This window comes from Dipodomys spectabilis, unplaced genomic scaffold, assembly GCF_019054845.1.
Source record: "Dipodomys spectabilis isolate Male_0828 unplaced genomic scaffold, ASM1905484v1 ptg000096l, whole genome shotgun sequence".
Classification (NCBI taxonomy): domain Eukaryota; kingdom Metazoa; phylum Chordata; class Mammalia; order Rodentia; family Heteromyidae; genus Dipodomys; species Dipodomys spectabilis.
This window is the reverse complement of record NW_024870773.1, coordinates 25,606,648-25,632,845: the sequence shown is the minus strand read 5'-3', so window position 1 is coordinate 25,632,845 and position 26,198 is coordinate 25,606,648. Positions and strand designations below refer to the sequence as shown.

The 26,198-nt window shown below is 42.1% G+C and overlaps 2 protein-coding genes and 1 pseudogene across 2 annotated transcripts in view; 1 reads left to right on the top strand and 2 right to left on the bottom strand.

Annotated features, from left to right (window-relative positions):
* Nucleotides 1-732: 732 nt before the first annotated feature.
* On the bottom strand, nucleotides 733-1,787 carry LOC122113275 (annotated as a pseudogene).
* A 10,073-nt stretch (nucleotides 1,788-11,860) lies between these two features.
* On the bottom strand, nucleotides 11,861-19,898 carry LOC122113096 (isopentenyl-diphosphate Delta-isomerase 1). Its single transcript, XM_042686025.1, has 5 exons — nucleotides 19,654-19,898; nucleotides 16,406-16,578; nucleotides 15,688-15,780; nucleotides 14,778-14,908; nucleotides 11,861-13,480 (listed from the first exon to the last, which is right to left on the bottom strand). Exons 1-5 carry the CDS (start codon nucleotides 19,782-19,784, stop codon nucleotides 13,163-13,165), a joined length of 846 nt encoding a protein of 281 aa, XP_042541959.1. The 5' UTR covers nucleotides 19,785-19,898; the 3' UTR covers nucleotides 11,861-13,162.
* Nucleotides 19,899-20,189: 291 nt separating this feature from the next.
* Nucleotides 20,190-26,198, top strand: part of Wdr37 (WD repeat domain 37) — a 68,250-nt gene continuing 62,241 nt past the window's right edge. Inside the window, exon 1 of the mRNA XM_042686115.1 lies at nucleotides 20,190-20,259. The gene's annotated coding sequence lies outside the window, so the exon portion shown is untranslated. The remainder of the gene's footprint in view (nucleotides 20,260-26,198) is intronic.

The window sequence follows — 26,198 nt, the reverse complement described above, 5'->3', positions numbered from 1 at the left end:
TATGTTCTATCACATTGGAAAGTAGGAACTGTAATGTCAGTTGTGGAAAAATATTACAATTAACTGCAATGGAATAAAAGTGACAGGATACATGCATTTGGGGGAATGACACTGAACTGAAGTATATGGGAATTCATTAACAATATAAAGGAATTTTACAAATTAATTTCATAATTTTAGAAGGCACTTAGTTCTTTCAGTTATTGACAAACCAATAGGATTTAAAAAAATGGCTGCTGAGCTGAGTGCTGGTGTCTCATGTCTATAAAAGTAGCTATCAGAAGGCTGAGATCTAAAAATTGCAGTTCAAAGCCAGCTTAGGCAGGAAAATTCCCTGAGACTTTTAAAAAAACTATTTATTGAATATTTACCAGCAAATTTTGTTAAATTCATTATCTGGCAGCTTATCACTTTCAAGTTAAAATGTGAGAAACAAACACTAATATTTACAGTTCTTTTAAGGAATGTTATATAATGACACATTAAGGCGTAAATTCTTTTGTCTTATAGTTCTTCAAAGAATAATAGTAGAAAAAGTGATACAAAATCTTCAGTGTGAGATTATGATTAAGATACATTTTACAAAACTATGGTGGGAGATGGCAATAATCCCATCCAACATCCTGGATTAGATCTCCTCAGGAGAGACTGATAATTTATACAGAAAAACTTTAAAATTTACAGATAAAGGCAGTTTAATATGGCCACCAAGAAGTACATCTTTTAACATATACAACCTTCAGGCCACAGTTTTGAAGGTCTGAAGTAGCAAGTTGGTTTGATGAATTAGTCGATTGGCACTTATGAAGACATTTATTGCCTTACCATCTTTAAAGTATGTTTTCAGGGGCTGGGAAGGTGGCTCAGTGGTATAGCACTTGCCTTGCATGCCTGAGGCCCTGGGTTCAATTCCTTAGCACCACATAAGCAAAAAGAAAAAAGCCGGAAGTGGCGATGTGGCTCAAGTGGTAGAGTGCTAGCCTTGAGCTGAAGAGCTGAGGGACAGCGCCCAGGCCCAGAGTTCAGGCTCCACAACCGGACCCCCCGTCAAAAAAAAATAAAATATGTTTTCAGTGTATCGCTGAAACCTTTAGAGTACTTTTTGGAGTACAAACTCTTTCTTTTGTTGTTTGAGTGCCCTGTGGTTTCAGTATTTTTTTTTTTTGTCGGTTGTGGGGCTTGCACTCTGGGCCTGGGCACTGTCCCTCAGCTCTTCAGCTCAAGGCAAGAGCTCTACTGCTTGAGTCACAGTGCCACTTCCAGTTTTCTGGTGGTTCACTAGAAATAAGAGTCTCATGGACTTTCCTCCCCAGGCTGGCTTTGAACCATAGAACTCAGCCTCCTGAGTAGCTAGAATTACAGGCGCCAGGCTAGTATTGGTATTTCTTGAAGACATTATTCACTGTATCAAGTAGTTCTTTTTATTGCACTAGCTATGTCCTTAATTGTTTGCAGAAACCTCACTCTGTCATTGATCTCATCTGGGATCTTACTGAGACTCTGTTTAAGTCCTCATGTCTTTTAATTTAGGTCCCAGAATTCTGGCTCTGGTCATTCAATTATATGCTCTTCTATACTCAGCTGCTATAAGAAGAAGGACTCTGTGAAGTTAACTTCTACGCTTTTTTCATAATGTCTTGTGTGAGTCCTGGATTTTCTTTTTCATCCTTCATGAAAGCCGCTCTATTTACTCATTCCAAATCATTAAACACAGGATACATGACTGTATAGAGGGGCATGGAAGTGGTCTCAGCATCATTGTTCATCTCTTCCATTGTCATCCTCATTCAACAACAACAGTAGAAAAAGCAGTGCTAACATGCAGAAGAATCTTCATTCCCTCCAATCTTTCTTTTCTTTTTTCATGTTAAAGAATGGAGCACAAAAGATACACAGATCAGCAACTGAGACTCTGACTTCACTTCCCACCTCTAGAGTCCCCCCTCAACTACAGGATCAATTCACCAAAGGACCTGAGAGGAACCCTGTGAGACTCTTTTCTGCAATACAAGACTGAAAACACTGTAAGTGGAGCTGTGGCTCAAGTGGTAGAGTGCTCAACTGGAGCAAAAGAAGCTCAAGGACACTGCACAGGGCGAGTTTGAGTTCAGGATTGGCACTTCAAAAAAGAAAGAAGGAAAGAGAGGGGGAGGGAGGGAGGGAGGAAAGAGGGAGGGGGAAAGGAAGGAAGGAAGGAAAAAGAAGGAAGGAAGGGCTGGTGACAAATTGAACTAGATATATGTTAGTCAATAAAGATACATTGTCACAGAAATCTATGGGAAATTGGCAAATTCAGTTCTAGTGTGGAGCAAATAAAAAAATGAAGGATATTGGGCTGGGAAAGTAGCTCAGTGGTAGAGCACTTGCCTTGCATTCATGAGGCCCTGGGTTCGATTCCTCAGCACCACATAAGCAAAAAGAAAAAAATGAGGGATATGTAGCCAGGGAACACATGAGATAGTATCAAAACTAACACCCACCTGTGGAACTAGGGCAGACAGAACCCTGTGGATGCAGAATCTTCCTTGCAATTGGCTTGGGTAGGTGGTAATAGCTGAGCCTTTAGGGATAAGCTGAGCAGGTAGCCAGCATTATGTAAGAGCACATTTCTCAGCAGAGTTTCAGGCTGTTACAAAACCTGAAACAGGAGGAAACCAGAAACAGAGTGCCTGGAGTAGAGATGGGGGGGGGAGGCTAACCCACCCCTCTGGGCCCCACACATTGATTCATCCTGGTAGGGCACTGAGGACTTGGCTGGCCTTCTTGCCCTGGGGAGCCATGCTATCCACAGCATATCCCTTTCCTCCCTTTCCTGGTATATGTGTCCCTTTCTTTCCTGTGGCCATGTCACTTCTCCATATGCAGTTTTATGAAATGTGAATTTCATAAGATATGGCTTCTCCCAGTCCAAAGGACACAGAACAATCTTCAGGAAAATCTCTTCTGGCTTCCTTGTAGACCTGAGCAAAGGGGAACCTTCCTACTCCATACAGTCACATTGGCATCTCCCAAGAGATTTTTTCACTCCCCTCCAACATTCTGCTGGATGCTGCTTTTATTCCAACCATATGCTTAATGGGCAAAGTTTGACAAAAGTGGAATTTTACACCATTTACTAGATCTAGGTGGCCTGGCCTCTAAATGCTTTTTCCTTCCTTCCTTCTTCCTTCCTTCCTTCCTTCCTTCCTTCCTTCCTTCCTTCCTTCCTTCCTTCCTTCCTCCCTCCCTCCCTCCCTCCCTCCCTCCCTCTCTCCCTCTCCCCTCCCTCTCTTCCTTCCTTCCTTTTCTTCCTTCTGCCCTCCATTTCTCCCTCCTTTCCTCCTCCCTTTTCTTTTTCCTCCTCCTCCTCCTTCCTCTCTCACTCTTGTTCTTACTCTTTCTATCTGCCTGCCTGTCTGTCTTCTATCTGTGGTCACAAGATAGGAGCTTGAACTCAGTACTCTGTCATTGGTTTTCTTACTGTGAGGTGGCACTGGAATCACTTGGACTATGCCTCCAGTCTGGAATTTTGCTTGTTAATTAGATCTGAATCCTATAGCCTTCTCTTTCTTGTCATTTTTTTTTTTGGGGGGGTCCGGTCATGGGGCCTGAACCCTGGGCCTGGGCACTGTCCCTCAGCTCTTCAGCTCAAGACTAGTGCTCTACCACTTGAGCCACGGCACCACTTCCAGCTTTTTTCTTTTTGCTTATGTGGTGCTTAGGAATCAAACCCAGGGCCTCAGGCATGCAAGGCAAGCGCTCTATCACTAGCCACCTTCCCAGCCTTCTTTCTTGTTTTTGAATTATGATCCTCCAGGTCTCAGCCTTTTGAGTAACAACAATTATAGGTATATGAGCCACCTGCACCTAGCCATGTTTTGACAACTTAACCCTACCCTTTTTCTGAAACACACACACACACACACACACACACACACACACACACACACACACACACTACACACATCCCACCCAGCATCCCTAGCCAATACTGTATAGAACACCAACCCATAACCACCAAGCACCTGTAATCTTACCCATAATCTGCCCCATACAAAATCTGCCCCTACACAAATAATAATCTGCCCCTACACAAAATGACTCATCCAAAAATACCCCTAAGACTACCTTTGCACCCCTGCCTCTTATTGTACTTATCTTCCCTAGCCCATTAACTACATAAAAGAATAGCCACAGGCCCATTTTTCTGTTGTGATTACATATTCTTGGCTGCCTTATTACCCTGTAAAAGTTGTTTTATTTCATCCCTTGCTTTTATCTCATACTTAGGTATGAACAAAGTCCCTCAATGGGATATAGGGTCCCTGGACATATTCTTGACTCATAGTCCAGTCTTGGGCTTATGCCTATGTTTTCCTCATGTCTTAAATCCAATGCAGGGAGTTGGTGTGACACATCTCGCTAAAGTGTCTATATGGGATATGGTAGTTGTGGAGTTGGTGAATATGTAAGGTGCACCTACTGAGACATTTAAGCAGGAGTTAGTTCAGGTTGTGAAGGGCATGTTCATCAGTGGCACCACTCTGTGATAAAGAGCAAGTCCCATCACTTGAGGATCACAGTGAGCCTGTGCCTTGTTCATTTCTTTGCTCAGGAGTTGCATCTCAGACAAAACTGAGACTCCTGAGTTTAGGGCTGGTGGATTACTTGATTCATCTCACAAGACCCAACTGTTTTTGTTTCTTTTTTTTTGGGGGGGGTCTGGTAGTGGGCCTGAACTCTGGGCCTGGGCACTGTCCTTCAGCTCTTCAGCTCAAGGCTAGTGCTCTACCACCTGAGCCACAGCGCCACTTCCGGCTTTTTTCTTTTTGCTTATGTGGTGCTGGGGAATCGAACCCAGGGCCTCAAGCATGCAAGGCAAGTGCTCTACCACTGAGCTACCTTCCCAGCCCTCTGTTTTTGTTTCTTGTTTTTTGTTTTTGTCGGTCATGGGGTCTGAACTCTGGGCCTGGGTGCTATCCCTTAACTCTTCAGCTGAAGGCTAGAGCTCTATCACTTGAGCCACAGTGCCACTTCCACCTTTTTCTGCTTATGTGGTGCTGATGAATAGAACTCAGGGCCTCATGCATGCAAGGCAAGCACTGTAACACTGCACCATCTTCCCAGCCCAAGACCCAACTGTTTGTTGCCTACAAGAAACACATCTCACTTGCAAAGACAAACAGGTTTAAAATGAAAAAAAAAATGGGAAAAGAAAGCCCTAGAAAACTGATTCCAAAAGCAAGCCGGAGTATCTGACAAAGCGGACCTCTCAAACCAAATTAATCAGAAGAGGAAAGGCTACTTTGTACTGATAAAGATAACAATCCATCAAGAAAATATAATAAATGTCATCACAGGGCACCAGTAATTCTAGTTATTCAGGAGGCTGAGATCTGAGGATCATGTTTCAAAGCCAGCCAGGTCAGGAAAGTCCATGAGACTCATCTCTAGTTAACCATCAGAGCAAAGAAAGTGACACTGTGGCTCAACGCGGAAAAAACTCAGGGATAGTGCCCAGACCCTAATTTCAAGTCCTGTGAATTCCAAAATAAAAAGTTGCACCTAATTTAAAAAAGTAGCAAACAGTACTAGATACAAAACTACAGAGAGACTGGAAAGCAATAGTAGTAAATGATTTCAATACCCCATGCGAAACAGTGGGTCATCTAGGGGGAAAAAATCAAGGAGACTTCAGAATTAATGATACTCTAGATCACATGGATATAACAGACATCTACGGAATATTCATGCAACACCTGTAGAGCACAAATTCTTCTCAGTAGTCCATGGAACTTTCTCCAAACTAGGTTAAATTTTAGGTTATACATGAAGTCTTAACAAATACAAAAATGTTGAAATAGGAGGACTAAGAGTTTAAAAAGCCAGCTTGGGTTATACAGAGAAGCCTCTGGGAGTGGAGAAATGAGTTTGGCAGAGGGGGATGCTGAGTTCAGGAGCATGGCTAGACTGAGTGTGGGGACAGACTGAAAAATATTTCATTGCAGTTGGGTTCAGAGGACACCTGGAATCATAATAGTAGGGATGCTGACACAGGAGGATCTCAAGTTGGTGGTCAGTCCTGGGGTATACAGTGAGACCTTGTCTCAAAATAAAACACAAACAAATGAACAAAAAAGCAACAAAGAAAGAAAACCCAAACATGTCCATTTCCTAAATACATGATGAAAATTTTTCTAAGAATAGTACTTCAACTTCCCTCCACAGATAAAATAAAAGCTATCTATGGATGGGACTGTGGGAGTACTTTCTTTGAAGAAGTCATAATACTAAGTTGGAAACAAATATATACATTACACTTGTCTAAATGATCCTTCATTTAATTAAGACACATTATGATGGTGCATATTATATAGAAATACTTAACTCACAGGAGTTCCTGGAAGACTGTTAATCTACTTGCACATAAAAGCATGAAACATAAATATAATTCTGGTGCATCAGTTTGGTTCTTGGCAGATTTTCATGTTTGATCAACCCCATTGGATTTGATGTTCTTGTAGTGTTCTTTTGAACAAAGCCTGAGGCCATTAGGGGTGCTGGAGTTGTACTTATAGTGAGTGGTTACACAATAGGTAGTCATGACAGGATTGCCTTCAGATACCTCCTAGGATGTTCTTTTTTGCGGGGGGGGGGGGGGGGGGGGGGTGGGGGGGGTGGGCGGGCTCTGTCCCTGAGCCTCTCTGTGCTCAACCACTTGAGCCATGGTTCCTCTTCTGGATTCTTATGAGTAGCTAACTGGAGATAAGAGTCTCATGGACTTTCCTGTCTAGGCTGGCTTCAAATCTTGATCCCAGATCTCAGCCTTTCTCAAGAGGCATGAGCTACCAGCACTCACCTGGCTTATTTCACACTATTTTAAAAGTAAACTTTAGAAAACTTCAGACAGATTTAAAAATATATAGAAGTGAAGCAAACATAACCAGGCATCAGGGGTTCATGGCTGTAATCCTAGCCACTCAAGAAGCTGAGACCCTGGAGGATTATGGTTCCAAGTTTTTCAAGGCAGAAAAGTCCACGAGAAGCCATCTCTAACTAGCAAAATCCTGGACTGGAGATATGGCTCAAGTGATAGAGTTCCAGTCTAGCAAGTAACATGATCAATAATCAGAGAGCCTGCATTCAAGCCCAGATAAAATGAAGAAGATAGCATGACAAAGTTGACTGAAAAATTCAAGATCATGACTTATGGATCATGAGCAATGAAGTGTCCTTATTTCCCAGTTTGCTCAGGTGGGTACAGTGTTTCTTCCTAAAGCAGAAACTACTCTGTGATGATTCTCAGTCAGAGAGTGACTTTCACTCCACCCCTGGCTCCCCTTTCAAGGAGTTTTTTCTGGTTCCTCCTGAGTCAGTTGCCCATGCCATTTAGTTCAGTGGGATTTAGATGTATTGTCCAATTCTTCCTCACAAGCAGAAGGCAATCAGTTTCATCTCCTCCTCAAACTGGATCTGATATTATCATGTCATCATATCTTGCCATAACCATAATGTCCTCCAGAAAATCCCATGGCAGTAATTGGTACATCAATAACAATATGAAAGTGTTAAACAATATAAAGCAGTATAAAACACATAATGTGTAGAAAACTACAGAAAATGAGCCCAGTGTTTTTCCTCAAAGGAATTTAACAACTTCCTTCTGTAACTGATACTTACTCCAAATGTAATTATTTGTAGATTCAAATCTTAACAATAATCTGGCTTTGATGTCTTTGGTCCAACCAACCAGTCTTGTCCTATTATTGTGAAGAAGGGAATCTTCCACCTCTAACCAGGGGACATCTTGAGGAACGTGACTAGCTTAGCAAGGAAAATATCCATCTCTTCTCAACTGTCTTCTTTGAAGGGAATCAATGGATGACATGTTACAGCAGATTGTAGCTTCCTTTTCAGTACACATTTGCAATTTCCTTTTTAAATGTTTTCTAGAATGTCTGATTTCTGCCGTCTTTAGTTCTGCTAGGACAAACAATGTTACTGCCTCATCCCTTTCTGGTCATAGCATTTTCATGAGACCTCTGGCCCAAGTCCAGCTTTTGCCCCTGCTATCCTGGTTCACACTGGCAGAGACATCTCTGGGTAGGTGAGGGTACCTGGCCTGGGGATTCCCAGTTCAGATCCTGGTCAACGCAGCACTGCCATCCTGTGGGTTCCTTCCTGCCTCCTGTGGTGTCCTTTTCTTCCAGTTCCGTGGGGTTGCTTAGCAGGTTGATAAGACAGGAGTCAGTGAAATGCAGTCTCATTCCTAGAAAGAATTTTCAGGGACACAGTTTATTCCTGGAAACAGGATAGGGATCTGTGGGTAAGATGATTAATCATCAGGCACAGCCTGACAGGCAGGAAGAACAGGTTTGTACAGTCTGTATCCCTGCTGCAAAAATTTGGGTCCGGTGCCTCCAGGTGGCTGCTTGTAAAGCTGTGCCTAAAAATCTAACAGCCCAGATCATTATTCCCCACGCTGAAGGGCTAATTTATTTTTTGTGCCAGTCCTGGGTGCTGACCCTCAGGTTTTTTGCTCAGGTCTAGCCCTCTATCATTTGAGCCACAACTCCACATCCAGCACTTTCAATAGTTTATTGGAGGTAAGAGTCTCACAGACTTTCTTGCCTAAGCTGGCTTTGAATTGCGATCCTCAGATCTCAGCCTCCTGAGCAGCCATAGGTCCTCAGACTCCTGTCATTTTTTGGTGTGTGTGTGTGTGTGTGTGAATTGCATTAAGGAGTTTTATCATGGTTTTTCATACATGCATATATGATATTTTGCTCAGAAGAACCCTCTCCATTGCTGTTCCCCCCTCCACATTTTTTTTTTTGGGGGGGTCCGGTCGTGGGGCCTGAACTCTGGGCCTGGGTGCTGTCCCTCAGCTCTTCAGCTCAAGGCTAGCGCTCTACCACTTGAGCCACAGCACCACTTTCGGCTTTTTTTTTCTGCTTATGTGGTGCTGAGGAATCGAACGTAGGGCCTCATGCATGCAAGGCAAGCGCTCTACCACTGAGCCACCTTCCCAGCCCCCTCCTCCACAGATTCTTTTTTTTTTTTTTGGTCCAGTTGTGGGGCCTGAACTCTGGGCCTGGGCGCTGTCCCTCAGCTCTTCAGCTAGCTCAAGGCTAGCACTCTACCACTTGAGGCACAACGCCACTTCCGGCTTTTTTTCTTTTTGCTTATGTGGTGCTGAGGAATCAAACCCAGGGCCTCATGCATGCAAGGCAAGCGCTCTACCACTGAGCCACCTTCCCAGCCCCTCTTTATGCCATCTTAATACATAGTTGCAATGCATTTCAAAATCATTCCTCTATTTCCCTCTTCCCTTCTGCTTCATTTGTGGAAACTAAACTTAAAACATACGTATTCATGGATATGTATATACATATATAACTATATACAGAAATTATATATACATTGTATATTGTATATTAGGTATAATAGATATTATATTATTTAATTGTATATAACATACACATTTTATTATCATATATAGTATTGTTTTAACTACATATTATGCTAGTATATATTTATACTTTCATGTTACTATGTATTATCGTATAATTATTAAATTATATACATTAATTTCTGTATGGCATATACATATTATACATGCCCATGAATACGTTTCTCTATTTATATGAAGTTTCTGTTATTGATCATTTGTGTGTTTCTCCCTCCAATTCTGCTAGTTTTGCTGTATATACATTTTGAGGCTCTTCTATACATATTTATAAAATACTTGTGATTCTTATATCTTCCTGATCAACTAACCCTTTTCTCACTATAAAATTTCTGTGTGCATGTCTGGTAGAATCTTTCATCTTAACATTTGTTTTGTACAATATGAGGATGCCGACTTTAGATCTCTTTTTAGTTCTGTTGATCAGCAGATTAGCAGTGGGAAAAGAAGACTGTTCTCATGGTGCATCCTTTTCCATTCTTTCTCTTCCCATCTATTTGCATCTTTAAATCCAGTGTCTTTCTTGTAGAGGAAATATTTTTATTAGCATACATTAATTGTACAAGGGGGTAAGAGACTTCACTGAGACATTTCTACACATATAAAGAGAGTTTTCTTACAGAACACTGCCAGTTTGGTTGAGCATTTTTTTTTTTTTGAGACAAGGTCTTTGTAGCTCATCCTCCTACATCAACCTTATGAGTGTTGAGATTATAGGAGTGGACTACCTTTCTTGGCAGTGTGTGCTTTTAGAGTGATTGTTAGTCATGATGATGCCCCATAGAAACTGCAAGACAAGAGGTACAACTTTGGAGGCAGAAAATTACTAAGTCTTTTGGAGAAGCTGCATTAGATGATTACATTAGCCTTGGGGATGTTTCTCACCACTTCTTAGCAGTTTACTGACAAGACAGAGGTTGATAACTTGCACTTAATCTGGGTGGGGCTTCTATTGGGGCTGGTGGCACTAAAACCAGCTTCCTATGGCTTTAATCTCTTACTGGGAGACAATATTTTAGTGTTGTCACTGCATTTTACTGTTTTCTATAGCAATCTGTAGATTTTACGTGCCTTCATTCTGGGTCTGGTAGTTCTTTTCAGACAACTGAACCCAGTTTAACTGTTGCTGTCAGCATATAGATTACTAGTGATCTGTGCAGCTAAAATCTGCAAAGTTTGTCCGGAACCTGGTTCCCAGGTGTGCATGACAGGCCCTCTTCTCAAATGCTTGAATGTGGAGACCAGTGGTCCTTGGGGTTTTCAAGGGCTAATAACCTGGTCAGGGACATGGTTAATCTTTCTTAACAGCTTTTCTGGGAGAAGATGCTCATTTCTTCACTGCACTAATATCCCATTGTCTGGGTGTACAAGTTTCTTCATTTCTTCTTTTTTTTGGTCAGTCATGGGGTTTGAACTCTGGGGCTAAGCACTGTCCCTGAGCTCTTCAGCTTAAGGCAAGAGTTCTACCACTTGAGTTACAGCACTACTTCCAGTTTTCTGGTGATTAATTGGAGATGAGTCTCATGGACTTTTCTGCCTGGGCTGGCTTTGAACCACTATCCTCAGATGTCAGCCTCCTGAGTAGCTACTAGGATTACAGGAGTGAGCCACCAGTACCTGGCATTTATTCACTTTTATGAACACAACAGAATCTTGTGTTGAAATCCTATATTTGGGAGTCTAAAGCATGTAGAATGTATATTATGAAAAATGTGAGACTTGTCATAATATTTAATGTAAATATATGTTCAAGTTCATTCTATAAAATGTGTAAGAGAAACACGTTTAGGACTGAAAAAGTACTCAGTTAAAGTCTAAGAAGTGTATCTGAAAACAAATGAAATTAAAATATCCCCACAGAAAGTCACTATGCCTGTCTCTGTGAAGATCTTGTAAGAAAAGAATTTCTCCCCCTTCCTCCCATATTGTATGAATAATATAGGTATGAGGGACACAAAACATTTCCTAGAAGGCCAACTCTGCTTTGTCCTTAAAGGAGCTGGCAACAGTTTGTCCAGAATCAAATGGTTATATATGTTGGAGGCTAAACTTAAAAATTTAAGGAAAAAAAATCCCTATAAATCTCATTTAGCTTCCAAGTTAAAAATCAACCCTTCCAAGTTTTTACCCTCAGGTTCAGAAGTAGCTATTAGTCCAGGAGAGGGATGTTACTTTCATTTAAAACAAAAACACACAAGAAACCTCCAAGGGCTCTTCAGAATTTACTTGCTAGTACGTATTGGCATTTATCATGTTTAAAATCCTATGGACAAATTACCCTACTATTACTGAAATTTTAATATGCCAGACAACAGTATTAAATGTAATTGTTTTTACCTTTCAGTTTTGCTACTTAACTCCAAGTTATTTGAGCTTTAATACTTAACCGAAATTCTAAGAAACATAAAATCATTTAGCTTTGTAAGAAATTTTTATTTGTCATTATTCATTATTATACAACATTTAAGGATAATAAAACTGTCTTAAGATTTCTTGGAAACTTATGGCAAATTGTAAAAAGTGCAATTTAAATATACATTCAACCTGAACATTGGTCTTCATTATTTCCCACCCCACTCCCCTAAAATAAGACGTGGCTATAGAATAGTGGCTCCTGGCCCAGGGGGCTTTTAATACAGAGTGTAATTTTGGTTGTTGTGGCAGACAACAGTTGGCAGACACACAGCTCATTGTGTAAGCACAATGAACTATCCATACCAAATAGTTATAGTGCCTAAGAGTTTCTTAACTCGAGTAAAGAGGACTTAGTGCCTCTTTTGTGAGTAGCCTGTTTCCACTATAATTCTTAAACAGACTTTGCCACGATATATACTATTTAAAAGATTTAACCTAACAATATCATCACCAAAACTAACAGTTGACCTTAGGTAGCAAAAATGACCAAATCATAAATATCAACTTAAATAATAGAAATTAAGCGGTTACCCATCCAAAGATCTAACCAACTGTGAACTGAAAATACTTGAAAAACAGTGCATCTATACTATGTATAGACATTTCCTGCCACTTCCCTAAATAATACATCACTATTTATATTAGGTATTATGGATGATTTAAAGTATACACAAGGATGAAGAAATACTATGTAATTTCATAAAAGATGTGACCATTCAGATTTTGGTAAGAAGGTCCTGAAAGGATGACTGTATATTGTTTAATTTCCTTTGAAGATGCTCTGCCACTTTTATTTTCCTTTGTGATGCTGAGGATCTCATGGCTTCCTGTTGCTGGGCAATCAAGCTACCACTGAGCTACCTCCCCAGTCCTTCTCTGACTGTTTGATCTGTTTAGAATATAAGTAGCAAACTAGGTTCCTCTGCTCATTTTTCTGGAATATAATAAAATTTAATGGTATATAAACACCTGGCAAACATGAGTTTTGAAATTTTTTTTTAAGCATAAAAAAATGAAGAGCACTAACCTCTTCAATGTATTTGGACAGGTTAAATTAAGTTTTGCTTTCCTTTCACAATAATCTCTCAAAAACGTCTTTTGCAAATATTAGTGCATATATTTTGGTGTACGTTATAAAAATTAAGTCAGTCAGTAGATGTTTGCCATTCAAATTTTGGTTGAAAAGTATCTATGAGTTCTCCAAAAAGGAAACCCAACTTAAATTAACAACAGAAACCCCCAAAGTATACTGGGTAAGGAAAATCTTCCATCATCATTTATCATCATTTATCTACACATTCACATTCTATATATTTTCTCATGGTCAACAAACTGGTTCAAGTGATTTAAGTTATCCCACCATTTAAAGAGGAAAGTCTCTACAATAATTTTAAACCATGGCGTTATCTTAATTTCACCACTGGCTGCTTTCTTCATAAGTTCTTCTAGCTCTTCCTTTGAAACATAACAGTAGCTTTTAATCTCATTGGGATCTGGATTCAAAGTTACATTCTTCCTCAAGAACAGGATGTAATCAATTTCATGTTCACCCCAGATACCATCAGATTGTGCCTTGTAGTGAATTCGAGTTAGATAATTAATTTCTTCTGGGTGAACCTAGGATATTCAAAGAAAAATCAGTAAGAACATCAACAAAAAACAGCCTAAAATCAATTCACATTTCTATAATAACTTGAATGACAGCATTATTGTTTTAGAATTAGAACGTGTAAAACATTACTAGAAACAACATTCAAAGCTTACAATGACTTTTTTTGCGGGGGAGGGGTCCGGTTGTGGGGCCTGAACTCTGGCCCTGGGCGCTGTCCCTCAGCTCTTCAGCTCAAGGCTAGCACTCTACCACTTGAGCCACAGCACTACTTCTGGCTTTTTTCTTTTTGCTTATGTGGTGCTAAGGAATCGAACCTAGGGCCTCAGGCATGCAAGGCAAGCGCTCTACCACTGAGCCACCTTCCCAGCCCCTTACAATGACTTTTTAGAGAAAAACATTTATCATTCTAGATAGTTGTGATACATCTGGATCTTTAAACGGGAAATTCCAAAATGGGAAAAAGGTTACTTCAAGTCACTCAGACTTTTAAGGATTTCCATTAAGAGAATATTCATCTTTGCCAGAGCTGGGAGCTCACACCTGTAATTCTAACTGCTCAGAAAACTGAGATCTGAGGATGGTGGTTTGAAGCCAGCCCAGGCAGGAAAGGTCTATGAGACTCTTATCTCCCAATTAACTACCAAAAAGCTGAAGTGGAACTGTGGCTCAAGTGGTACAGTACTAGCCTTGAGCATAAAAAAGCTCAGGGACAGCGCCTAGGGCCTGAGTCCAAACCCCTTCCCTCACCCCCAAAATCTGCTTTGACTTGATCTGTTATATCGACTTCATAAGCTCGTTTAACAGATAAATCCATCTCAGTATTAAACAAAACTGTGACAAGTGATACTAAGAAATCAAAACTTATGCTAGAGGTCATAATACACAGACAGGTACAAGCCCCAGATCCAATGCAAATTGCTCAGAGGTAGGAGAAGGAGTTCCAGGCAGCACAGGTTACACAGTGAGATCTTATCAGTACAAATTTAGCCACCTGAGAAGCTAAGGCCAAGAACTCTTGGCCAGGCTGGGCTACAGGACTTATATAATTTTCTTTTTGACATACTGCTAGTGTGTGAAGGTACATGCCTGGAATCCTAGCATTCAGTGGTAGGTGGGATTCAAGGGGAGTTCAAGATCAGCATGGGCTGTTATATAGTAAGACTCTGTCTTAAACATATCTATCAGCGTAGCTCGGTGGTAGGCCTTCGGTTCACCCCCATCACCACTAAGAATAAAATTTTATAAAATAATAGTTGAATGTAGGTTTAGATTTCTGCTTGGCTGACCAATAAACTTGGTTACCTCTTCTAAGGGAATTCCTAATTCAGCTTTTAGACGCCTCTGGGCTGCTCGTCTCACACCAATGGCATCATTTTCTTCAAGTTCGCCTGGATTACTTAATGGATGACTACAACAACTATTGGTAAAACAACCTGGAAGATATTAATAGACATAGATGAACTTTTCCTTAGATACAGTCAGAAAGATCAAGAGTTTTATAAATGAGAAAAGAATAAAATGAGCATTTAGGCATTTTATGGTGTTTTTGGATTTTTTTCTTTTTCTTTGGTGGTAGTGTGGCCTGAACTCAGCCCACATGCTTGCTGGGTAAGCATTTTACCACTGGAGCAGTGCATCCAGCCCCTTTCAGATGTTTAAAGCAGTTAAGATAGGTTAACAGTACTTATTTTGTGGAAGATATTTCTTAGTTCATCATGAATGCCTCCTTCACCAAAAAAATCAAAATGCATTCAATTCAGATGTTACAATGCATTTACATGTAGACACATCTATGTCCCTGTCCTTTATTGCTGTTATTAGGTTACGCTCATTGTTTAAGGTTATTTGATACAGAATGTGACACTATGCCACATTCACAGAACTGTCCTTTGTAAACTTGGGTTTTAAGAAATACAGTGTGATCAAAAGTCAAATTAAGGACTGGAATGTGGCTTAGTGGTAGAGTGCTTGCCTTGCATGCATGAAGCCCTGGATTCTATTCCTTAGTACCACATACACAGAAAAAGTTGGAAATGGTGTTGTGGCTCAAGTGCTAGAAGCTCAGGGACAGTGCCCAGGCTGAGTTCAAGCCCCAGGACTGGCAAAAAAAAAAAAAAAGTCAAATTAAATATATAAGCAAACATAAATGTACTCATACAGATATAAAGAAATAATTCTCAAATAAATCTATCCTGGACATAAACTTACTGACCTGGAAAAGTAATTTTAGCATCTGATCTTTGCTGTAGCAGAAGCTTATTTTCAGAGTTAAATAAGAAGACACTGAATGCTCGATGCAAAAATCCTGAAAACAAAAATAGGATTAGACATAGAATACCAGTTATATTCCCACTTCTCCCCCTGTAGCTCAGAATATGAGTAGTAACTTGTTGACACTTTAATCCAGTCTTTATCTGGGTATCAGCTGTGACAGACAAGAGTTCTGGCAAACTAGTGAGAAAATGATGATTTGGACTGCCTTGTGCCAGGCCAAATACTCTTTCAGGGACATTGCCTAGGCCATTCTCCTAAGGGAGCTGTGAAGGCACATGCTTCTCTTTATGATACTTGCTCCCCCTCTTCCTTATTAGAAACAAAGGGGAAATAGAGGTGTGGCTTAAGTGGTAGACCATCAGCCCTGATTAAGTGTAAGTCCCTGAGTTCAAACCCACTATTGGCCCTAAAGAAATAAAGAATAAACAAAGGATTGACAACTTTGTTATGAATAAGTCTTTATAAAACCACAGGAACTGAAGATAAAAAGTTTTTCCAACAGGAGGCAGCAAGGTAAACTTTACCACAACACTTAACTGATATCAAGGATAATATATATGACTAAGAATTTCATGTCTTTTTACAGACTGTGTTTCCTAGATAACATAAATGCCGTGACAAATCACTTTATCAAGAATAATATTATAAAACAGTACCTTTCTCAATATTTTCATTCAGATGACAATTCTTCTTAGTGTCAGCCCCAATTTTCTTGTCATTTTCATCAATAAGAATACACATTTCTGCCAGGAGTTGAACCTGTTGCTCATCAAGATGGTTGGTATTTATTTCAGGCATTATCGCAAAATGTTTGCAGTGTCCTAGAACACTAACAGAGAATGAAAGGTCATTATGTCATACTTTCAGTGTAGAGATGTGATTGGAGATCTGAGTATAGTAACTAGTTCAGCTCTTTGGGAAGTTCTGAACTATGCCTGCAGCAGCCTTGCTACTCTGCCTCCCGCGTGCTCCTGCAAGAATGCTATACACTTCAGCCCTTCCTACAGAGGATCATGGCCAGTCTTTTCCAGTCACTTCCTAAAACTGCCGGTTTTTGAGATAGGGTCTCACTTCTTGTCCAGGGGCATGCCTGGACTGTTGTGATTCACCTACTTGAGGCTTCCCATGGGTGTTGTGATGACAGGCCTTATGCAGTCATACCCTACTTCTTTATTTTGACTGGCTGACCTGGAACCACTGTCTTCCAATCCAGCCTCCTACATAACTAGGATGACATGCATGAGCCACTTAGTGCCCAGCTTAGAAAAGATTTGGGTGCCTATTTTTGTCAGTTCTCCCAAGAGCAACACAGAGCTATTACAGACAAGTGTGAGAAAAACTGTTATATTCAAGAGCTTGTCTATTTTGTTCTATAATGAGCACAGTATCAATTCTGCCCTTTAGAAACAGTGTAAGATTGAGACAGGGCCTAAATGGAACAATGTATAACTACACACAGATACTTTTCAGTCAGTATTCATTTGGGGACACTGAAATCTGAATTTTGTGAAGTTTTTATGTCACAAAGTACCCTCTTCTTTCAATTTTTTTTCCCACGTAGTCAATATTTAGAATGGATGGTTAGGCTAGGTCTTAACACCTTGACCATAGATAACCATTCTTACTTTAGTGCAAATGGCTTAATTTTCTGAACTTCAATTGTTTAGGTATGATTTAAACTTACACTGATTAAGCCACTTTTTCTTATTTTTGCCAGAGCTGAAGTTTATACTCAGTCTCATACTTGATAGGCAAGTGCTCTACCACTGAGCCATGCTCCCAGCCACTTTTTGCTGGGTCTTACATTTTTGCATAGGTGCAGCCTCAGCTTGTGATCCTTCTACCTCTGGCTTCCTATGTAGCTGGGATGACAGATGCATATTACCACATCTAGCTTATTTGTTGGGAAAGAGTCTTTTTTTTTTTGTTGGTTGTGGGGCTTTAACTCTGGGCTTGGGCATATCCTCAGCTCTTCAGCTCAAGGTAAGCCACAGCGCCCCTTCCGGTTTTCTAGTGGTTTATTGGAGATAAGAGTCTCACGGATGTTCCTGCCCGGGCTGGCTTTGAACCTCAATCCTCAGATCTCAGCCTCCTGAGTAGATATGACTACAGACGTGAGCCACCAGCGCCCGGCTAGGAGAGAGTCTTAACTTTCTTGCCTTAGCAAATCCTGAACTGGAATCTTCCTGATCCATATCTTCAAGTAGCTGAGATTACAGTCATGAACTACAATCACTTTCTATATTGTAACTTTCTGCATGTCTATATCTACAGTTTCTAACTTCACTAATTGTATCTTCAAATCACCTTATGGTATGTCTTCCATGTTTTGAATCTGTTTTTACACACAAAATACTTTTGAAGATTCTATATTCCCTATGTTGTAATTTTTTTCAAATATCTAGATTGCTGATATTCATGAAACAAAGTTCAAGCATATTACAGTATGTAAGAGTTTAAATACACCCTTAGCTTTTTTTTTTTGCAGATCCTGGGGCTTGAATTCAGGGCCTGGACACTTTCCCTAAGCTGCTTTTGTTCAAGGCTGTTCATGTGGTGCTGAGGAATGGAACACAGGGCCTCATGCATACAAGGCAAGCATTCTATCACTGAGCCACCTTCCCAGTCCCTTAACACAACTTTCTAAACTTACAGTGGGCCATGGGTGTGGGAGGGGCCAGGAGTGGTGGATGACAATGAGATCCCAAATAATATCTCATACCAAAAAAAGGCTTAAGTGAGTTTCCTGATTAAATGAAGAGATCACAAATACTACAGAAAGGAAGTGTATTTCAGTTTAAGAGGATGCATTCAAGACTTTCACGGACTGTTTTTAGATATATTAAATCCTCAATAAAGCAGATTTCATTACTACAGGATTATCAGATTTTTTGAATTGTTTTCAGTCACATGGCCCTTTCAGGGTATTAAGAATGAACATCAGCAACACCAGTGACCAAATATTAAATACTCGTTTAAGGGCAACGAGTCCAATCCAAGGAAAAGATGTTATTATATCTGTAAGATGTTCCCTGTCTCTTTTCCTACATCACCCCTCAGAAATCTCTTGATTTTATCACCCCCCCCCACAAACATGTTCATGTTTGTAAACATCTGTTATCATGTACATGGGCTTTATACGGAGAAAAGTTTTGATGACACACAGAATGCCTAGACGATGTGTTTTGTCTAAGCTAGTTGGAGTACTTTTCTGTAAAAATGGAATAGCTTTTCGTGACTGGAGATTTCATTTCACTTTCACACCACCAAAGCAGCACACACACACACACACACACACACACACACACACACACACCAGCCCCAACCCCAGCTGACTGAGAAGAGGATCCCAAAGTCTACAGTGCGGAGATCTGAAAAAAAAAGTGCTCCTTTCCATCAGTCCTTACACACACACACACACACACACACACACACACACACACACACACACACACCCCTTTATAAAATGCACCCCACCCGCAGGCCAAGTTGGATCAGCGACCTATTTCATCGTCCGGGCCAGCTGGGCGAGTCGCTCCCACACCGGGGGGCCGACCGGACTTCCAAGTCGGCTCCCGTCCCCGACCCCAACTCCCCAGGCGCCAGCAGCCCCCCGGGGCTCCGTGACAATCTTGTCTGCTGCTCCGAGAGCCCGGCCTACACCCAGCGCCCCGCCTCCCGGGCCCGCGTCCCCGGATACCCTCCTCCCCCCGCCCGCCCCGCCTCACGAGCTGGCCAGGCCCCCGGCCCCCTCCGCGAGGCCTCCGGGGAGACCCGCGTCCCCTCGGCAGGGACACCGCAGCCCGTCCTCCGCCGGGGGGCTCGCACGGCCCCGCCGCACCACCCCCTCCCCGCCCCGTTCCGGCCCTCGTCCCAACCCCTCGGCCCAGGAACAGCCCCGTACCTCAAGTCAAAGACGCTGCCGAGCCCGGCCGCGCGCCCCATTTGAGTGGCGCCCGCCACGCGCACCGCCCCCTGGGTCCGCCCCCCGGCTGCGCGGCCAACGGCCTGCGCCAGCGCCCGTCCGCACCACATGCTCACGGCCAATCGCCGCCCGTGCCCGCCTGACGTCAGGACCGCGCCAGGCTGTCGCGGGGTGGCACCACTGCCCAAGACTGCAGCGCGGGTGGGACTCGCGAGAGCCTCCCAGCAGCCGTCGGCACACCCCGCGCCGCGAGCCTGGGTCTCCGTAAATCCCGAGCGAGGTCGTCAGCGAGCACTCGATCCCGCTCAGAAGCCCCGCGAACCGGGGAGGTGCCTGCGGGAGGCGTGGCTGAGGCCGACCGCCTCGGGCGAGCCAATCGGCTGGAGGCAGAACCAGGGTGGGGCCGAGGCGCGGCCAGCCCGGTGCGTGCTGACGTCACGCGTGGGTGCGGACGGGATCGCTGTCAGAATTCCCGGTGCTTGGCGCTGGCGCCGGGTCGTTCCAGACTGTGGAGGGTCGGTCTGTCCACACCCACGTAGTGATGCTTTCCGAGGTGCTTGGCAACGGGAAAACGGGTTGGCACAGGTAATGCTCGTGGAGGCACGCAGGGGGCAGGCTGCGTCTGGATGAGATCCACGCGGCACGCGTGCAGCATGGCCTCAGCTGTCCATTTTCTCACTCAGAGAAGTTGAGTAAACCCAAGCAATGTATTAGAGACCTTTTCCTTCCGATTACATGTGGAATTATTTGTGACTTTTCTTTTTTTTTTTTACTCACGGCACTAGCCTCTACCACTTGAGCCACAGCTCCACTTTTTATTAGTTGGTTGGAAGATCTCCCCGGCTGGCTTTGAACCACGATCCTCCTATCTCAGCTTCTTGAGTACCTAAGCTTACAGGAGCGAGCCACCTGCGCCTGGCCTCTGGACACGTTTACACTTGGAATTTATTAGATTCTAAAAAAAAAAATTTGCTTACTACTGTTTGTATCTACTATTTACACTGTCACCCCTTCCTCTCCCGTCCCCACCCACAGATTGTATAGGTCATTTTCAACATAGTGTCTGTTGAGGACCACTCCAAACCTACTTTTAAAAAATTCTAGTAAATAGGGGCTGGGAAGGTGGCTCAGTGGTAGAGTGCTTGCCTTGCATGCATGAGGCCCTGGGTTCGATTCCTCAGCACCACATAAGCAAAAAGAAAAAAGCCGGAAGTGGCGCTGTGGCTCAAGTGGTAGAGTGCAAGCCTTGAGCTGAAGAGCTGAGGGACAACGCCCAGGCCCAGAGTTCAGGCCCCAAGACCGGACCCCCCCCCCAAAAAAAAAAAAATTCTAGTAAATATACGAAGCAAGCAAGCATCCCATTAGCCTCTAAAGAGTTGATGCCATCCTATATCCTGAGTGAAAAATTACACTGTACATTCTATTCTGTCAGTCTCGAGGAAATAAGAGTGAAAAGGACAATGCAGTATCTTAATATTATTATGGCATTAATTGTAACTTCGTAGAGTCCCTAATAGGTTATTTGGAACACTCAGAAGTATTTGGTTCACATATTAAGAACTGAAAATATGGGGCTGGGAAGGTGGCTCAGTGGTAGAGTGCTTGCCTTGCATGCATGAGGCCCTGGGTTCGATTCCTCAGCACCACATAAGCAAAAAGAAAAAAGCTGGAAGTGGCACTGTGGCTCAAGTGGTAGAGCACTAGCCTTGAGCTGAAGAGCTGAGGGACAGCGCCCAGGCCCAGAGTTCAGGCCCCATGACCGGACCCAAAAAAACAAACAAACAAAAAGAACTGAAAATATGATAGAAAGACCCTTTAAATTTAGAAGAGAAGAGCTTAGTTCCTGAGTGTTAGGATTTGAACTTGTTTTCCCATTATGAACTTCATGTTGAAACTGAATCTTCATTGTGGTGAGAAGATACACAGCCTTTTGGGATATGGTTAATTCATGAGAGTTCTACCCGTCACAGGAGCTCCTGTGAGAAAATGAATTTATTTAACAATTTTGATTAAATACAAGACGATAAGAAATTCTCAGTCTAGCTGGACCTGGTGGTTCACACCTGTAATCCTAACTACTCAGGAGGCTGAGATCTGAGGAACTCAGTTCAAAGCCAGCTCAAGCAGGAAAATCTTTGAGACTCTTATCTCCAATTAACCACCAAAAAGCCAGAAGTGGAACTATGGCTCAGTGGTAGAGTGCTAGCTTTGAGCAGGAAAGCTTAGGGACTGCACTCAAGTACAAGAAAAAGAAATTCTTAATCTGTCTGGGCTTTTCCCATAATAGTGTTAGGGCTTATAGAAAGGATTAAATGAAATATAGGAAGTATGCATATGTAGATTTAGATGTGGGCTTCAGTTTCCTTGAGCTAAGAGAGAAGTCTTTCTCCTCGCTTTAGGTCAGGCAGTCTATATTCACTCACCCCTATTTCCTGTGGGGAGCTGAAGCTGAAAAAAAATATTTGGAAAACAGATTCTAATTCCTAGGATCCCTTACACCCCCCTGTAATTAGTGGATTAATGCCCTTATCAATGGCTTAGAGGGAACAAGTTTATGTTTCTCTGTCACCATCCTGAGTTCATAGTATTCCTCCCCTCTGGACAATGAAGTAAAAACATGTCATGTTGGGAGAGACCAGGCTACTCATCAGACATTAAAGCTGAGGTACATCCCTCTTGGACTTTGTAGCCTTCATTACTGTCAGAAATTTGCTTCTGTTCATAAATCACAAATAGGCTATGACAGAGGGTTTTGTTACTCGTTGTGGGGTAATCTTATATTAGAACTCAGTACCTCAGTTTTTTCATCTTTAATAAAATTAAGGTTAAAGTGGAGGGACAAAGGGCAAACAAATGACAGTAGTGACACTAGATATTATGTTGAAAATTAACTACGCAACTTGTGGGTGAGGAAAAACTGGGAAAGAGGGCAGGGGTGACATTGTCCAAAAAGAAATGTACTCAATACCTGTCTTACGTAACCCCTCTGTACATCATCTTTACAATAATAAAAAAGCAAAGGAGAGGTTAGTCTTTATATGGTATTTGACATTTGAATTTGTATTAGATACTGTGTTTGGAGATTTTTTTAAAACATGCATTCTTGGGCTAGGAAGGTGGCTCAGTGGTAGAGCGCTTGCCTTGCATGCCTGAGGCCCTGGGTTCGATTCCTCAGCACCACATAAGCAAAAAGAAAAAAGCCGGAAGTGGCACTGTGGCTCAAGTGGTAGAGCACTAGCCTTGAGCCTTGAGCTAAGGGACAGTGCCCAGGCCTGGAGTTCAGGCCCCATGACCGGACCCAAAAAAAAAAAAAATAAAACATTCATTCTTACAGTAATGCTTTGAGACAAGTTGTTATACTCATTTTGTATTTTATAAAACTGAAATTGAGAGATTACTGGATACATTTTTGTTTCCTATGTCATTTTTTACATTAACTGGAAAAAGAAAATAAGCTTTCCTCAGTGTATTTTTTATTACTACAACATATGAGTAATCTTGTACGACCCATACATTGGTACTGTTGTTAAGGATATTATATCCAAGTGCATGTGAGCTCCTCTGGTGCTCTACCCTTGTAAGATTAGCGGGCACAGGTCACTGACTTAACCAACTCCATTGTCCTTCTCTGGAGTTATTTTTGCCTCTTTAATTTTTTCCTCCTAGGTGTCTCTCTACTTTCACCTTGAATTTCCAGAATAACCAGTTGATAAAATTTGTGGCAATAGTCAAGACAACTCTCCAGACTTGACTTAAAGTATGATAAGACCCAGCTGTCCAGTACTGAGATAATGACCAACAAGACCACATTTTTAATATTGACTGTTCAATGCCTCCTTCCCTTTACTCCAATCTGTCCCCTATTTAAACCTGAAGCTAATGTCTGTCCTCTGAAGATGGGCTTATTACTTTTCATGCTTGCAGCCAGCACTAATAAATCTCCTTTCATCAACCTTCAATATTCAACTCAAGTCAGCATACTTAATGAGCATATAGCCATTTACAATACAAAGGATCTCTTGGAGTTGGACTTCTGGCATACCCTCCTCCTGCAGGGGATTCTTACATAAGTACTGGCCAAGCTTAGGCAGGTTTTCAAGAAACATTGTCCCAAATTACATGATTCTACTTTGGGAGAACCAGGTCTCTTATCTTTCATCAGGAAGATCTCCACTTTCTAAAGATATAGATTGCTTTTTCCTGTGTGAAAATGGAGTTTTGGCCATAGTCCAAACATACCACATCTAGCCATTTTGCCCCTATAAGCCAAATAAATAGATAAGGTAAAGGGCCAAAAGAGGAAATGTATTATGCGGCATACATGCCATGAAATGATAGCCCTTCAGTCTTTGGAGCATAGACATAACCTAAACATTTAAATAGAGAATTCATAGAGAGTGAAAAGTATACATAGGTAAAACAGTCCTGGTCCCTGGCATGTTCAGAGGTGGCATCAGAGGTGGCATCAGAGGTGGTCTTATGGTCCACATCTCAGGACCAGTCAGGTGGGCCTTGTTATAATGAGAGTCAGTGATGCCTAGCAAGGTCTGGTCTTCTGTCTGCCTCTTCCTGGTTTCCAAAATGACTGCAAAGAGACTGAGAGAATGGCTCAGGGCAAAGAACATAGATACAAAGTAGAGGCAGAAATAACTAACTTTTAGGTGATTTATGGGTCCAACCAAGAAGTCGGTGTTTTTCAGCAAAAGCAAGTCTTGTTTTGAGTGGGGCTTGAACTCAGAGCTTAGTCGCTGTCGCTGAACCATTTTGTGCTCTAGATAGTGCTCTAGCACTTGAGCCACAACATCACTTGCAGTTTTTGAGTGGTTAATTGAAGATAAGGGTCTCACAGGGACTTTTCTGCCTGGATTGGCTTCAAACTGTGATCCTCAGATCTCAGCTAGAGGATCCTAGATTAGAGGTGTGGGCCACTGGTGCCCAGCAGCAAAAGCAACTTGTAAGCACCTCTTACCTATGGATGTAGACTCATATGTTGATGCATTTGTGTTTTTACTTGGTCACAAGAGAGTGCTAGGAGAAAAAAAATGTGAAATTATGTGGAAAGTAGAACTCATAGTAGCTCATGAACAGGAACTTTGTAACAGAGTCCAACTTTTGCAGCTTGAAATGGAAGATGCTTCTAGATGCTCTTAACATTTTGGGGAACTCAGCAGGAAATTATTTTTTGGATTTTTAAAGTTTTCTTGTAAAGGTGATGCACAGAGGGGTTACAGTTACATAAGTCAGGGAATGAGTACATTTCCTTCTGAGTAATGTCACCCCATCCCTCATTCTCATTTTTTCCCTTCCCAACTCCCCTCACTCCCAAGTTGTATAGTTCACTTCCAACACAGTGTCTAATGGGTTTCACTGCTGAACTGGTTCACCCATTGTCCCATCATTTCTGTTCTTCCCCTTGCCAAATCAGATAAATTTATATACAAGACAAAGGGTACTGTGAATTGAACCCAGGATGTTGCACTTGCTAGTCAAGTGACTTCCCAGCACTACAGGTAATTGAAAACAGACTGAAGACATGTTCCAGACATGATCACTCCACTCAGATTGTACCAGCCTTGGAATACAGTATTCTAAGCAAGGCAACTCTCAGTGAATTTTAGATGATCCTGCTTGTTCTGCAAGTGTTCTCACTCAGGCCAGAGGGGGAGCATTTCTGCTGGTAATCCAGCAGATTAGTGCAGGCTGGCCTTCATTTATAGGAGAGCCATGCTGTGACTGGGGCAAACACAGTCTTTTATTCCCATGAAGAACCACGACTGGGTAAACACCCTGGTGATACCTGCTTCCTGTCTGTATATTCAGGCTGTTCAGTTAATTTTTCAGTTCAGCTGGGAGACACACTCCTATGCTACCCTCTGGTAATGCCACATTAAGGTCAATAAATGACTTCTACTGGGTGGGTTTTTTTTTTTTTTTCTTGCCTACCTTTGATCATTATCATTGATAAAGTGGCCTGAGCTGGTCACATGACTAGAACATAAAGGAAGTAGGCAAAAGAGCAGTAGCTGCCAAGGTGATAACAGTGTATTAGAGGTAGAAGCAGCAAGAAAGCAGCTGAAAGACTTGTCAGGGCAGAAACAATGAGGAATAAACATTGTAGATAATGAGAGAGGAAATGGAAGTATATCTAGAAGGTGAGAGAGGTTACAGAGCAAGGTAAAGAGCCAGGGAAGAGATAATATGAGAATCAGTCATTGGGTAAGTTCCAGGAAGTTATAAAGCCTTCAGAATCAAGGGTCTTGGATACTTTAGGCCCTAGATTCCTAACACTTGACATTGTCATGGGTCAAGCCAAGGGTCTTGACACTGCAGGCCCAAGAATCCCTGTGGAGCTGAGGGGCCCAGCACCCACTGCCCATGTGAGAGCTGTAACACTAGCAAGCATTGCCTACTGCTGCTGCTTGCTTCAATCGGCTGTTGGAAGATGATTACAATAGTTTGCAAGGGCACGGTCCATGTGATTAAAGCCCAGTCCTAATCTCCAACCTGAGCATCTAGAATAGGCC